Raw genomic sequence first — 16,246 nt, 5'->3', positions numbered from 1 at the left:
GTAGTAGCCTATCATACTGTAGCAGGTAGTAGCCTATCATACTGTAGCAGCTAGTAGCCTATCATACTGTAGCAGGTAGTAGCCTATCATACTGTAGCAGGTAGTAGCCTATCATACTGTAGCAGCTAGTAGCCTATCATACTGTAGCAGCTAGTAGCCTATCATGCTGTAGCAGGTAGTAGCCTATCATACTGTAGAAGGTAGTAGCCTATAGGCTGAACACATATCCTACTGTAGTAGGTAGTAGCCTATCATACTGTAGTAGGTAGTAGCCTATCATACTGTAGCAGGTAGTAGCCTATCATACTGTAGTAGGTAGTAGCCTATCATACTGTAGCAGGTAGTAGCCTATAGGCTGAACACATATCATACTGTAGCAGGTAGTAGCCTATCATACTGTAGCAGGTAGTAGCCTATAGGCTGAACACATATCAAATCAAAAACTGAAAAATTGGGCGTGCAAAATTATTCAGCCCCTTTACTTTCAGTGCAGCAAACTCTCTCCAGAAGTTCAGTGAGGATATCATTCCTGGTAATGTTCTCCTGCTGTCTGTTCCTGGTAATGTTCTCCTGCTGTCTGTTCCTGGTAATGTTCTCCTGCTGTCTGAGTGTTCCTGGTAATGTTCTCCTGATGTCTGAGTGTTCCTGGTAATGTTCTCCTGCTGTCTGATTGTTCCTGAGGACCATTAATCAGTTTGGATCTAAACCAGATGTCTCTCTGATTTCTTTCAGAGTGTTCCTGAGGACTATTAATCAGTTTGGATCTAAACCAGATGTCTCTCTGATTTCTTTCAGAGTGTTCCTGAGGACCATTAATCAGTTTGGATCTAAACCAGATGTCTCTCTGATTTCTTTCAGAGTGTTCCTGAGGACCATTAATCAGTTTGGATCTAAACCAGATGTCTCTCTGATTTCTTTCAGAGTGTTCCTGAGGGCCATTAATCAGTATGCAGCCGTGTTAAACAAGAAGTTCCTGGATCAGACCAACTTTGAGCTTCAGGTAAGCTCACCACTCTATAAAGCCTCAGTTTGTTAAACACAAATACTGTTACTCCATTAGTCAATCTGCCAGACCTGAAGACTGGTTTAATTATGTCAATCTAATGTCAAATCTATGTTTATGTAGAGTGTTGTTTCGCTAGTCTTGCACTGCATTAGGAGAGCTTAACGAGACTGGTTGAATAGTGAAGTCATTAAAGACGGTTCAGAACGGTGACTTGATTGCCTTCAAAAGTATTTATTGCTGACACTTTGCACAGCAATCTCCTGCATCAAAAACACTGGTTGGATAATGTTAATGAACTGTATAATGTATGCTTATTTTAGGGTTGATCCCGAACCCAAAAAATATTGGTAGACCGAAAGTCGTCTGTTCTTTCGACCGATCGATTGCTAGAATGTTTTAAACGTGTATTTTTCAATGTGTTTTAATAAAATCAGCTATATGTATTGAGCTTGTCTGATGCTTTAAGCTTACGGCTTGATTAAATAAGACAAATGCCTCAAGAGGGAGCCAGAGATCTAGATAACCAGAGTAAAACAACCTTAACCTGACCCAACTATTCTCCTCCTGTTCCTGCTGGCTATAACGCTCATTCCTTCAACGATAAACGCAAATCCGACCATCACCTCTGGTGAGACAAAACCGCGACTCGTCAGTGAAGAGCACTTTTTTGCCAGTCCTGTCTGGTCCAGCAACGGTGGGTTTGTGCCCATAGGTGACGTTGTTGCCGGTGACATCTGGTGAGGACCTGCCTTACAACAGGCCTACAAGCCCTCAGTCCATCCTCTCTCAGCCTATTGCGGACAGTCTGAGCACTGATGGAGGGATTGTGCGTTCCTGGTGTAACTCGGGCAGTTGTTGTTGCCATCCTGTACCTGTCCCGCAGGTGTGATGTTCGGATGTACCGATCCTGAGCAGGTGTTGTTACACGTGGTCTGCCACTGTGTGGACGATCAGCTGTCCGTCCTGTCTCCCTGTAGCGCTGTCTTAGGCGTCTCACAGTACAGACATTGCAATTTATTGCCCTGGCCTCATCTGCAGTCCTCATGCCTCCTTGCAACATGCCTAAGGCACGTTCACACAGATGAGCAGTGACCCTAGGCATCTTTCTTTTTGTGTTTTTCGGAGTCAATAGAAAGGCCTCTTTAGTGTCCTAAGTTTTCATAACTGTGACCTTAATTGCCTACTGTCTGTAAGCTGTTAGTGTCTTAACGACCATTCCACAGGTGCATGTTCATTAATTGTTTATGGTTCATTGAACAAGCAAGGGAAACAGTGTTTAAACCCTTTACAATGAAGATCTGTGAAGTTATTTGTGTTTTTACGTATTATCTTTGAAAGACAGGGTCCTGAAAATGGGACAGTTCTTTATTGTTTTTGCTGAATTTAAAAATGTGTTTTCACTTGTCATTGTGGGGCATTGTGGGGCATTGTGGGGTATTGTGGGGCATTGTTGGGTATTGTGGGGTATTGTTGGGGCATTGTTGGGTATTGTGGGGTATTGTTGGGGCATTGTGGGGCATTGTGGGGCATTGTTGGGTATTGTGGGGTATTGTTGGGGCATTGTTGGGTATTGTGGGGTATTGTTGGGGCATTGTGGGGTATTGTTGGGGCATTGTGGGGTATTGTTGGGGCATTGTGGGGTATTGTTGGGGTATTGTGGGGTATTGTTGGGGTATTGTGGGTTATTGTTGGGGCATTGTGGGGTATTGTTGGGGTATTGTGGGGCATTGTGGGGTATTGTTGGGGTATTGTGGGGCATTGTGGGGTATTGTTGGGGTATTGTGGGGCATTGTGGGGTATTGTTGGGGTATTGTGGGGTATTGTTGGGGCATTGTGGGGTATTGTGGGGCATTGTTGGGGCATTGTGGGGTATTGTTGGGGTATTGTAGGGTATTGTGGGGCATTGTGGGGTATTGTTGGGGCATTGTGGGGTATTGTGGGGTATTGTTGGGGCATTGTGGGGTATTGTGGGGCATTGTGGGGTATTGTTGGGGTATTGTGGGGTATTGTGGGGTATTGTTGTGGTATTGTGGGGTATTGTTGGGGTATTGTGGGGTATTGTGGGTTATTGTGGGGTATTGTTGGGGTATTGTGGGGGTATTGTGGGGTATTGTGGGTTATTGTGGGGTATTGTTGGGGTATTGTGGGGTATTGTGGGGTATGGGGTGGTATTGTTGTGGTATTGTGGGGTATTGTTGGGGTATTGTGGGGTATTGTGGGGTATTTTTGGGGTATTGTTGGGGTATTGTTGGGGTATTGTGGGGTATTGTGGGGTATTGTTGGGGTATTGTGGGGTATTGTGGGTTATTGTGGGGTATTGTGGGTTATTGTGGGGTATTGTTGGGGTATTGTTGGGGTATTGTGGGGTATTGTGGGGTATTGGTGGGGTATTGTGGGGTATTGTGGGGTATTGTTGGGGTATTGTGGGGTATTGTTGGGGTATTGTGGGGTATTGTGGGGTATTGTGGGGTATTGTTGGGGTATTGTGGGGTATTGTTGGGGTATTGTTGGGGTATTGTGGGGTATTGTTGGGGTATTGTGGGGTATTGTGGGGTATTGTTGGGGTATTGTGGGGTATTGTGGGGTATTGTTGGGGTATTGTGGGTATTGTGGGGTATTGTGGGGTATTGTTGGGGTATTGTTGGGGTATTGTGGGGTATTGGTATTGTGGGGTATTGTTGGGGTATTGTGGGTATTGTGGGGTATTGTGGGGTATTGTTGGGGTATTGTGGGGTATTGTTGGGGTATTGTGGGGTATTGTGGGGTATTGTTGGGGTATTGTGGGGTATTGTTGGGGTATTGTTGGGGTATTGTTGGGGTATTGTTGGGGTATTGTGGGGTATTGTTGGGGTATTGTGGGGTATTGTGGGGTATTGTGGGGTATTGTTGGGGTATTGTGGGGTATTGTTGGGGTATTGTGGGGTATTGTTGGGGTATTGTTGGGGTATTGTGGGGTATTGTTGGGGTATTGTGGGGTATTGTGGGCTATTGTTGGGGTATTGTGGGGTATTGTGGGGTATTGTTGGGGTATTGTGGGGTATTGTTGGGGTATTGTTGGGGTATTGTGGGGTATTGTTGGGGTATTGTGGGGTATTATTGGGGTATTGTTGGGGTATTGTGGGGTATTGTGGGGTATTGTTGGGGTATTGTGGGGTATTATTGGGGTATTGTTGGGGTATTGTGGGGTATTGTGGGGTATTGTTGGGGTATTGTGTGTAGATGGGTGAGAAAGAAATCCATTTCATCCATGTTGAATTCAGGCTGTAACAACATGGGGATTAAGTCCAGGGGTATAAACACTTTCTGAAGGCTCTGTAATAGTAGGGATTACGTCCCAAATGACACATTATCCCCTACGTAGTGCACTACTTTTGACTAGGGCTCTGGTACGAAGTAGTGCACTGAATAGAGAATAGGGTGCCATTTGGGACTCACTTGGTCATTTGAACGCTCTTAACGAAAGGGGTTGAACTCTACAGCACTAAAAATAAGATTAGCATAAACATGTTTGACAGTGGTACGCTTAAATTACTGTATAATGAGCTGTGATTTTAAAAAAGCCATTTCGGGAATATTTTATCTCGTCTCTTCGAGGCGTTCATGCTCCTTTTTTCCTACTTTTCAAATCTGTCACATTTGGAAGAATTTTTAATGCTGTTAACTATTTAACTGCAGACAATTAAAATAGCGCCCCCTATATCCAAGAGTTTAACCTTATAACTGCAGACGAGGGTCTCGACAGCTTTTTAAAGCCTTCAGGTCATGTCTTCATTATGATAAAGTTCACGTGTCTCCTAATAACACTGAAACGTCCTTCTGAATTCTGTTATTTTGAATATATCTTCATCAACAACTAAAGGGCACGTGGATCATTTGTCTGGCTACAACACCTCTTTAATAGAATGAATATGTGTCTCTGAATCTAAGCCATGTTCTCGTCTGTGTGTCGGTGCCTCTGCTTCAGAAAGAGAGTGTCTGAAGGGCGGAGTCTAATATAGAATGGTCTGAATGTTTATAGATATGTTCAGGATGAGATTGTTATTGCTATGACAACCTGGCAATATGCACCTCTCTCTCTTTTTCCCTTCTCTCTTCCTTCTCTCTTCCCTTCTCTCTTCCCCCTCTCCTCCCTTCTCTCTTCCCCCTCTCCTCCCTTCTCTCTTCCCCCCTCCCTTCTCTCTTCCCTCCTCCCTTCTCTCTTCCCCCCTCCCTTCTCTCTTCCCCCTCTCCCCCCTTCTCTCCTCCCCCTCTCCTCCCTTAACTCCTCCCCCTCTCCTCCCTTAACTCCTCCCTTCTCTCTTCCCCCTCTCCTCCCTTCTCTCTTCCCCCTCTTCTCCCTTTTCTCTTCTCTCCTTACTTATCTCCCTCTCTCCTCTCTTCTCTCCTCTCAGCTGTGGAACAACTACTTCCACCTCGCCGTGGCGTATCTTACCCAGGAGTCCTTGCAGCTTGAGAACTTCTCCAGCGACAAACGATCCAAGATCTTCCAGAAGTGAGTTACATTACCCCCATCACACCCTCCCCAGAGGACATTACCCCCATCACACACTGCCCAGAGGACAGGACATTACCCCCGTCACACACTCCCCAGAGGACAGGACATTACCCCCGTCACACACTCCCAAGAGGACAGGACATTACCCCCGTCACACACTCCCCAGAGGACAGGACATTACCCCGGTCACACACTCCCCAAAGGACATTACCCCCATCACACACTCCCCAGAGGACAGGACATTACCCCCGTCACACACTCCCCAGAGGACAGGACATTACCCCATCACACACTCCCCAGAGGACAGGACATTACCCCCGTCACACACTCCCCAGAGGACAGGACATTACCCCCATCACACACTCCCCAGAGGACATTACCCCCATCACACACTCCCCAGAGGACAGGACATTACCCCCATCACACCCTCCCCAGAGGACAGGACATTACCCCGTCACACACTCCCCAGAGGACATTACCCCCGTCACACACTCCCCAGAGGACAGGACATTACCCCTGTCTCTCTGTAATCTCATCCTATAGTTTCACTGTCTCTCTGTAATCTCATCCTATAGGTTCACTGTCTCTCTGTAATCTCATCCTATAGTTCCACTGTCTCTCTGTAATCTCATCCTATAGTTCCACTGTCTCTCTGTAATCTCATCCTATAGGTTCACTGTCTCTCTGTAATCTCATCCTATAGTTTCACTGTCTCTCTGTAATCTCATCCTATAGGTTCACTGTCTCTCTGTAATCTCATCCTATAGGTTCACTGTCTCTCTGTAATCTCATCCTTTAGGTTCACTGTCTCTCTGTAATCTCATCCTATAGGTTCACTGTCTCTCTGTAATCTCATCCTATAGGTTCACTGTCTCTCTGTAATCTCATCCTATAGTTTCACTGTCTCTCTGTAATCTCATCCTATAGTTTCACTGTCTCTCTGTAATCTCATCCTATAGTTTCACTGTCTCTCTGTAATCTCATCCTATAGTTCCACTGTCTCTCTGTAATCTCATCCTATAGGTTCACTGTCTCTCTGTAATCTCATCCTATAGTTCCACTGTCTCTCTGTAATCTCATTCCTATAGTTCCACTGTCTCTCTGTAATCTCATCCTATAGTTCCACTGTCTCTCTGTAATCTCATTCCTATAGTTCCACTGTCTCTCTGTAATCTCATCCTATAGGTTCACTGTCTCTCTGTAATCTCATCCTATAGTTCCACTGTCTCTCTGTAATCTCATCCTATAGTTCCACTGTCTCTCTGTAATCTCATCCTATAGTTCCACTGTCTCTCTGTAATCTCATCCTATAGTTCCACTGTCTCTCTGTAATCTCATCCTATAGTTCCACTGTCTCTCTGTAATCTCATCCTATAGTTCCACTGTCTCTCTGTAATCTCATCCTATAGTTTCACTGTCTCTCTGTAATCTCATCCTATAGTTTCACTGTCTCTCTGTAATCTCATCCTATAGTTCCACTGTCTCTCTGTAATCTCATCCTATAGTTCCACTGTCTCTCTGTAATCTCATCCTATAGGTTCACTGTCTCCCTGTAATCTCATCCTATAGTTCCACTGTCTCTCTGTAATCTCATCCTATAGTTCCACTGTCTCTCTGTAATCTCATCCTATAGTTCCACTGTCTCTCTGTAATCTCATCCTATAGTTCCACTGTCTCTCTGTAATCTACATCCTATAGTTCCACTGTCTCTCTGTAATCTCATCCTATAGGTTCACTGTCTCTCTGTAATCTCATCCTATAGTTCCACTGTCTCTCTGTAATCTCATCCTATAGTTTCACTGTCTCTCTGTAATCTCATCCTATAGGTTCACTGTCTCTCTGTAATCTCATCCTTTAGGTTCACTGTCTCTCTGTAATCTCATCCTATAGGTTCACTGTCTCTCTGTAATCTCATCCTATAGTTCCACTGTCTCTCTGTAATCTCATCCTATAGTTCCACTGTCTCTCTGTAATCTCATCCTATAGTTCCACTGTCTCTCTGTAATCTCATCCTTTAGGTTCACTGTCTCTCTGTAATCTCATATTATAGTTCCACTGTCTCTCTGTAATATCATCCTATAGTTTCACTGTCTCTCTGTAATCTCATCCTATAGTTTCTCTGTCTCTCTGTAATCTCATATTATAGTTCCACTGTCTCTCTGTAATCTCATCCTTTAGGTTCACTGTCTCTCTGTAATCTCATCCTATAGTTCCACTGTCTCTCTGTAATCTCATCCTATAGTTCCACTGTCTCTCTGTAATCTCATCCTTTAGGTTCACTGTCTCTCTGTAATCTCATCCTATAGTTTCCACTGTCTCTCTGTAATCTCATCCTATAGTTCCACTGTCTCTCTGTAATCTCATCCTATAGTTCCACTGTCTCTCTGTAATCTCATCCTATAGTTTCACTGTCTCTCTGTAATCTCATCCTATAGGTCACTGTCTCTCTGTAATCTCATCTATAGTTCCACTGTCTCTGTAATCTCATCCTATAGTTCCACTGTCTCTCTGTAATCTCATCCTATAGTTCCACTGTCTCTGTAATCTCATCCTATAGTTCCACTGTCTCTCTGTAATCTCATCCTATAGTTCCACTGTCTCTCTGTAATCTCACCCTTTAGGTTCACTGTCTCTCTGTAATCTCATCCTATAGTTCCACTGTCTCTCTGTAATCTCATCCTATAGTTCCACTGTCTCTCTGTAATCTCATCCTATAGTTCCACTGTCTCTCTGTAATCTCATCCTATAGTTCCACTGTCTCTCTGTAATCTCATCCTATAGTTCCACTGTCTCTCTGTAATCTCATCCTATAGTTCCACTGTCTCTCTGTAATCTCATCCTATAGGTTCACCTAGGTTCACTGTCTCTCTGTAATCTCATCCTATAGTTCCACTGTCTCTCTGTAATCTCATCCTATAGTTCCACTGTCTCTCTGTAATCTCATCCTATAGTTCCACTGTCTCTCTGTAATCTCATCCTATAGTTCCACTGTCTCTCTGTAATCTCATCCTATAGGTTCACTGTCTCTCTGTAATCTCATCCTATAGTTCCACTGTCTCTCTGTAATCTCATCCTATAGTTCCCACTGTCTCTCTGTAATCTCATCCTATAGGTTCACTGTCTCTCTGTAATCTCATCCTTTAGGTTCACTGTCTCTCTGTAATCTCATCCTATAGTTCCACTGTCTCTCTGTAATCTCATCCTATAGTTCCACTGTCTCTCTGTAATCTCATCCTATAGGTTCACTGTCTCTCTGTAATCTCATCCTATAGGTTCACTGTCTCTCTGTAATCTCATCCTTTAGGTTCACTGTCTCTCTGTAATCTCATCCTATAGGTTCACTGTCTCTCTGTAATCTCATCCTATAGGTTCACTGTCTCTCTGTAATCTCATCCTATAGTTCCACTGTCTCTCTGTAATCTCATCCTATAGTTCCACTGTCTCTCTGTAATCTCATCCTATAGTTCCACTGTCTCTCTGTAATCTCATCCTATAGGTTCACTGTCTCTCTGTAATCTCATCCTATAGTTCCACTGTCTCTCTGTAATCTCATCCTATAGTTCCACTGTCTCTCTGTAATCTCATCCTATAGTTCCACTGTCTCTCTGTAATCTCATCCTATAGTTCCACTGTCTCTCTGTAATCTCATCCTATAGGTTCACTGTCTCTCTGTAATCTCATCCTATAGTTCCACTGTCTCTCTGTAATCTCATCCTATAGTTCCACTGTCTCTCTGTAATCTCATCCTATAGGTTCACTGTCTCTCTGTAATCTCATCCTTTAGGTTCACTGTCTCTCTGTAATCTCATCCTATAGTTCCACTGTCTCTCTGTAATCTCATCCTATAGTTCCACTGTCTCTCTGTAATCTCATCCTATAGGTTCACTGTCTCTCTGTAATCTCATCCTATAGGTTCACTGTCTCTCTGTAATCTCATCCTTTAGGTTCACTGTCTCTCTGTAATCTCATCCTATAGTTCCACTGTCTCTCTGTAATCTCATCCTATAGTTCCACTGTCTCTCTGTAATCTCATCCTATAGTTCCACTGTCTCTCTGTAATCTCATCCTATAGGTTCACTGTCTCTCTGTAATCTCATCCTATAGTTCCACTGTCTCTCTGTAATCTCATCCTATAGTTCCACTGTCTCTCTGTAATCTCATCCTATAGTTTCGCTGTCTCTCTGTAATCTCATCCTATTAGTAACTCGTAGGTGATTAGGTTAGTTACCTCCTCATTGTCTCTGTAACTCGTAGGTGATCTATTACCTCTCTACATTAAGAGGAATTAACTATGTAAATCCAACTCCTTGGATATCAATATATAATGTTTGTCTCTAACCTATTCAATGTTTATGTCCTCACTACTGTTTCAGAGCCAATATATAATGTTTGTCTCTAACCTATTCAATGTTTATGTCCTCACTACTGTTTCAGATCCAATATATAATGTTTGTCTCTAACCTATTCAATGTTTATGTCCTCACTACTGTTTCAGAGCCAATATATAATGTTTGTCTCTAACCTATTCAATGTTTATGTCCTCACTACTGTTTCAGAGCCAATATATAATGTTTGTCTCTAACCTATTCAATGTTTATGTCCTCACTACTGTTTCAGAGCCAATATATAATGTTTGTCTCTAACCTATTCAATGTTTATGTCCTCACTACTGTTTCAGAGCCAATATATAATGTTTGTCTCTAACCTATTCAATGTTTATGTCCTCACTACTGTTTCAGAGCCAATATATAATGTTTGTCTCTAACCTATTCAATGTTTATGTCCTCACTACTGTTTCAGAGCCAATATATAATGTTTGTCTCTAACCTATTCAATGTTTATGTCCTCACTACTGTTTCAGAGCCAATATATAATGTTTGTCTCTAACCTATTCAATGTTTATGTCCTCACTACTGTTTCAGAGCCAATATATAATGTTTGTCTCTAACCTATTCAATGTTTATGTCCTCACTACTGTTTCAGAGCCAATATATAATGTTTGTCTCTAACCTATTCAATGTTTATGTCCTCACTACTGTTTCAGAGCCAATATATAATGTTTGTCTCTAACCTATTCAATGTTTATGTCCTCACTACTGTTTCAGAGCCAATATATAATGTTTGTCTCTAACCTATTCAATGTTTATGTCCTCACTACTGTTTCAGAGCCAATATATAATGTTTGTCTCTAACCTATTCAATGTTTATGTCCTCACTACTGTTTCAGAGCCAATATATAATGTTTGTCTCTAACCTATTCAATGTTTATGTCCTCACTACTGTTTCAGAGCCAATATATAATGTTTGTCTCTAACCTATTCAATGTTTATGTCCTCACTACTGTTTCAGAGCCAATATATAATGTTTGTCTCTAACCTATTCAATGTTTATGTCCTCACTACTGTTTCAGAGCCAATATATAATGTTTGTCTCTAACCTATTCAATGTTTATGTCCTCACTACTGTTTCAGAGCCAATATATAATGTTTGTCTCTAACCTATTCAATGTTTATGTCCTCACTACTGTTTCAGAGCCAATATATAATGTTTGTCTCTAACCTATTCAATGTTTATGTCCTCACTACTGTTTCAGAGCCAATATATAATGTTTGTCTCTAACCTATTCAATGTTTATGTCCTCACTACTGTTTCAGAGCCAATATATAATGTTTGTCTCTAACCTATTCAATGTTTATGTCCTCACTACTGTTTCAGAGCCAATATATAATGTTTGTCTCTAACCTATTCAATGTTTATGTCCTCACTACTGTTTCAGAGCCAATATATAATGTTTGTCTCTAACCTATTCAATGTTTATGTCCTCACTACTGTTTCAGAGCCAATATATAATGTTTGTCTCTAACCTATTCAATGTTTATGTCCTCACTACTGTTTCAGAGCCAATATATAATGTTTGTCTCTAACCTATTCAATGTTTATGTCCTCACTACTGTTTCAGAGCCAATATATAATGTTTGTCTCTAACCTATTCAATGTTTATGTCCTCACTACTGTTTCAGAGCCAATATATAATGTTTGTCTCTAACCTATTCAATGTTTATGTCCTCACTACTGTTTCAGAGCCAATATATAATGTTTGTCTCTAACCTATTCAATGTTTATGTCCTCACTACTGTTTCAGAGCCAATATATAATGTTTGTCTCTAACCTATTCAATGTTTATGTCCTCACTACTGTTTCAGAGCCAATATATAATGTTTGTCTCTAACCTATTCAATGTTTATGTCCTCACTACTGTTTCAGAGCCAATATATAATGTTTGTCTCTAACCTATTCAATGTTTATGTCCTCACTACTGTTTCAGAGCCAATATATAATGTTTGTCTCTAACCTATTCAATGTTTATGTCCTCACTACTGTTTCAGAGCCAATATATAATGTTTGTCTCTAACCTATTCAATGTTTATGTCCTCACTACTGTTTCAGAGCCAATATATAATGTTTGTCTCTAACCTATTCAATGTTTATGTCCTCACTACTGTTTCAGAGCCAATATATAATGTTTGTCTCTAACCTATTCAATGTTTATGTCCTCACTACTGTTTCAGAGCCAATATATAATGTTTGTCTCTAACCTATTCAATGTTTATGTCCTCACTACTGTTTCAGAGCCAATATATAATGTTTGTCTCTAACCTATTCAATGTTTATGTCCTCACTACTGTTTCAGAGCCAATATATAATGTTTGTCTCTAACCTATTCAATGTTTATGTCCTCACTACTGTTTCAGAGCCAATATATAATGTTTGTCTCTAACCTATTCAATGTTTATGTCCTCACTACTGTTTCAGAGCCAATATATAATGTTTGTCTCTAACCTATTCAATGTTTATGTCCTCACTACTGTTTCAGAGCCAATATATAATGTTTGTCTCTAACCTATTCAATGTTTATGTCCTCACTACTGTTTCAGAGCCAATATATAATGTTTGTCTCTAACCTATTCAATGTTTATGTCCTCACTACTGTTTCAGAGCCAATATATAATGTTTGTCTCTAACCTATTCAATGTTTATGTCCTCACTACTGTTTCAGAGCCAATATATAATGTTTGTCTCTAACCTATTCAATGTTTATGTCCTCACTACTGTTTCAGAGCCAATATATAATGTTTGTCTCTAACCTATTCAATGTTTATGTCCTCACTACTGTTTCAGAGCCAATATATAATGTTTGTCTCTAACCTATTCAATGTTTATGTCCTCACTACTGTTTCAGAGCCAATATATAATGTTTGTCTCTAACCTATTCAATGTTTATGTCCTCACTACTGTTTCAGAGCCAATATATAATGTTTGTCTCTAACCTATTCAATGTTTATGTCCTCACTACTGTTTCAGAGCCAATATATAATGTTTGTCTCTAACCTATTCAATGTTTATGTCCTCACTACTGTTTCAGAGCCAATATATAATGTTTGTCTCTAACCTATTCAATGTTTATGTCCTCACTACTGTTTCAGAGCCAATATATAATGTTTGTCTCTAACCTATTCAATGTTTATGTCCTCACTACTGTTTCAGAGCCAATATATAATGTTTGTCTCTAACCTATTCAATGTTTATGTCCTCACTACTGTTTCAGAGCCAATATATAATGTTTGTCTCTAACCTATTCAATGTTTATGTCCTCACTACTGTTTCAGAGCCAATATATAATGTTTGTCTCTAACCTATTCAATGTTTATGTCCTCACTACTGTTTCAGAGCCAATATATATTTCGTCCCACGCCTGACTTTGCGGTGTGCTGAGATTACAGTTTCGTGTCTCATTTAGTGACTGTGTACGACAAGCTGTGGGTGACGGACGACTCAAATACCTCAGTCAGTGTTCCTCCAGTAGGGAACTAATTTAGGCCGTGTGAAGAATCTTCCACAACTCATAATGACATTTCTCCAAACTGCAAGTGGGAATAGTTTCATTTCTATCCGTTATCTATTCTACACTATATCCACAAAAAGTATTTCATCAGCAGAAAGAGTCTCTCTCTGTCTCTCTCTCTCTGTCTGTCTCTCTCTCTCTCTCTGTTTCGCTCTGTCCCTGTCTCTTTCTCTCTCTCTCTGTCTCTCTCTGTCTCTCTCTGTCTCTCTCTCTGTCTCTCTCTGTCTCTCTCTCTGTCTCTCTCTGTCTCTCTCTTTCTCTCTGTCTCTGTCTCTCTCTTTCTCTCTCTCTCTCTCTGTCTCTCTCTGTCTCTCTCTCTCTGTCTCTCTCTCTCTGTCTCTCTCTCTCTGTCTCTCTGTCTCTCTCTCTCTCTGGTCTCTCCTCTGTCTCTCTCTCTGTGTCTCTCTCTCTCTGTCCCTGTCGCTTTCTCTCTCTCTGTCCCTGTCTCTTTCTCTCTCTCTGTCCCTGTCTCTTTCTCTCTCTCTGTCTCTCTCTCTGTCTCTCTGTCTGTCTCTCTCTGTCTCTGTCTCTCTCTCTCTCCCTCTCTGTCTCTCTCTCTCTCCCTCTCTCTGTCTCTCTCTCTGTCCCTGTCTCTTTCTCTCTCACAGAAGAGCTGACAGCCAGTCACTCTTACTAGCACATTGTCCTCATTGTCTACAGATGGTTAGCTAGTAGCTACATAGAGGGCAATGTGATATGTCTACAGATGGTTAGCTAGTAGCTACATAGAGGACAATGTGATAGTAGCTACGTAGAGGACAATGTGATAGTATAGTAGCTACGTAGAGGACAATGTGATAGTAGCTACGTAGAGGACAATGTGATAGTAGCTACGTAGAGGACAATGTGATAGTAGCTACGTAGAGGACAATGTGATAGTAGCTACGTAGAGGACAATGTGATAGTAGCTACGTAGAGGACAATGTGATAGTAGCTACGTAGAGGACAATGTGATAGTAGCTACGTAGAGGACAATGTGATAGTAGCTACGTAGAGGACAATGTGATAGTAGCTACGTAGAGGACAATGTGATAGTACAGTGGGGAGAACAAGTATTCGATACACTGACGATTTTGCAGGTTTTCCTACTTACAAAGCATGTAGAGGTCTGTAATTTGTATCATAGGTACACTTCAACTGTGAGAGACGGAATCTAAAACAAAAATCCAGAAAATCACATTGTATGATTTTTAAGTAATTAATTTGCATTTTATTGCATGAGTATTTGATACATCAGAAAAGCAGAACTTAATATTTGGTACAGAAACCTTCGTTTGCAATTACAGAGATCATACGTTTCCTGTAGTTCTTGACCAGGTTTGCACACACTACAGCAGGGATTTTGGCCCACTCCTCTATACAGACCTTCTCCAGATCCTTCAGGTTTCGGGGCTGTCGCTGGGCAATACGGACTTTCAGCTCCCTCCAAAGATTTTCTATTGGGTTCAGGTCTGGAGACTGGCTAGGCCACTCCAGGACCTTGAGATGCTTCTTACGGAGCCACTCCTTAGTTGCCCTGGCTGTGTGTTTCGGGTTATTGTCATGCTGGAAGACCCAGCCACGATCCATCTTCAATGCTCTTACTGAGGGAAGGAGGTTGTTGGCCAAGATCTCGCGATACATGGCCCCATCCACCCTCAATACGGTGCAGTCGTCCTGTCCCATTTGCAGAAAAGCATCCCCAAAGAATGATGTTTCCACCTCTATGCTTCACGGTTGGGATGGTGTTCTTGGGGTTGTACTCATCCTTCTTCTTCCTCCAAACACGGCGAATGGATTTTAGACCAAAAAGCTCTATTTTTGTCTCATCAGACCACATGACCTTCTCCCATTCCTCCTCTGGATCATCCAGATGGTCATTGGCAAACTTCAGACGGGCCTGGACATGCGCTGGCTTGAGCAGGGGGACCTTGCATGCACTGCAGGATTTTAATCCATGACGGCGTAGTGTGTTACTAATGGTTTTCTTTGAGACTGTGGTCCCAGCTCTCTTCAGGTCATTGACCAGGTCCTGCCGTGTAGTTCTGGGCTGATCCCTCACCTTCCTCATGAACATTGATGCCCCACGAGGTGAGATCTTGCATGGAGCCCCAGACCGAGGGTGATTGACCGTCATCTTGAACTTCTTCCATTTTCTAATATTGCGCCAACAGTTGTTGCCTTCTCACCAAGCTGTTTGCCTATTGTCCTGTAGCCCATCCCAGCCTTGTGCAGGTCTACAATTTTATCCCTGATGTCCTTACACAGCTGTCTGGTCTTGGCCATTGTGGAGAGGTTGGAGTCTGTTTGATTGAGTGGACAGGTGTCTTTTATACAGGCAACGAGTTCAAACAGGTGCAGTTAATACAGGTAATGAGTGGACTCAACTCTCAACACTCAACTCTCTCTCTGTCTGTCTCTCTGTCTCCCTCTCTGTCTCTCTGTCTCCCTCTCTGTCTCTCTGTCTCCCTGTCTCTCTCTGTCTCTCTATCTCTCTCTGTCTCTCTATCTCTCTATCCGTCTCTGTCTCTATCTCTCTCTCTCTCTCTGTCTCTTTCTCTCTCTCTATCTCTGTCTCTCTCTCTGTCTCTCTGTCTCTCTGTCTCTCTGTCTCTCTCTTTCTCTCTCTTTCTCTCTCTCTATCTCTGTCTCTCTCTCTCTCTCTCTCTCTCTCTCTCTCTCTCTCTCTCTGTCTCTCTCTCTCTCTCTCTATCTCTCTGTCTCTCTCTGTCTCTCTATCTCTCTGTCTCTCTCTGTCTCTCTATCTCTCTGTCTCTCTCTGTCTCTCTATCTCTCTGTCTCTCTCTGTCTCTCTATCTCAATTCAATTCAAGGGCTTTATTGGCATGGGAAACATGTTTATT

At 41.9% G+C, this 16,246-nt stretch overlaps 1 protein-coding gene across 1 annotated transcript in view; it reads left to right on the top strand.

Annotated features, from left to right (window-relative positions):
• The window catches only part of LOC116359717 (dedicator of cytokinesis protein 1-like), a gene marked incomplete at its 5' end in the record, with an annotated part of 464,327 nt that overhangs the window by 317,920 nt on the left and 130,161 nt on the right, over nucleotides 1-16,246 (top strand). The window contains 2 exon segments of the mRNA XM_031813059.1: nucleotides 922-1,000; nucleotides 5,398-5,498. Coding sequence (XP_031668919.1) covers nucleotides 922-1,000; nucleotides 5,398-5,498 — 180 coding nt within the window.

The sequence above is a fragment of the Oncorhynchus kisutch genome, unplaced genomic scaffold (genome assembly GCF_002021735.2).
Source record: "Oncorhynchus kisutch isolate 150728-3 unplaced genomic scaffold, Okis_V2 Okis04b-Okis11a_hom, whole genome shotgun sequence".
Lineage (NCBI taxonomy): Eukaryota > Metazoa > Chordata > Actinopteri > Salmoniformes > Salmonidae > Oncorhynchus > Oncorhynchus kisutch.
Note: the sequence above shows the minus strand (reverse complement) of the source record. Positions and strands in the feature narration are given on the sequence as shown.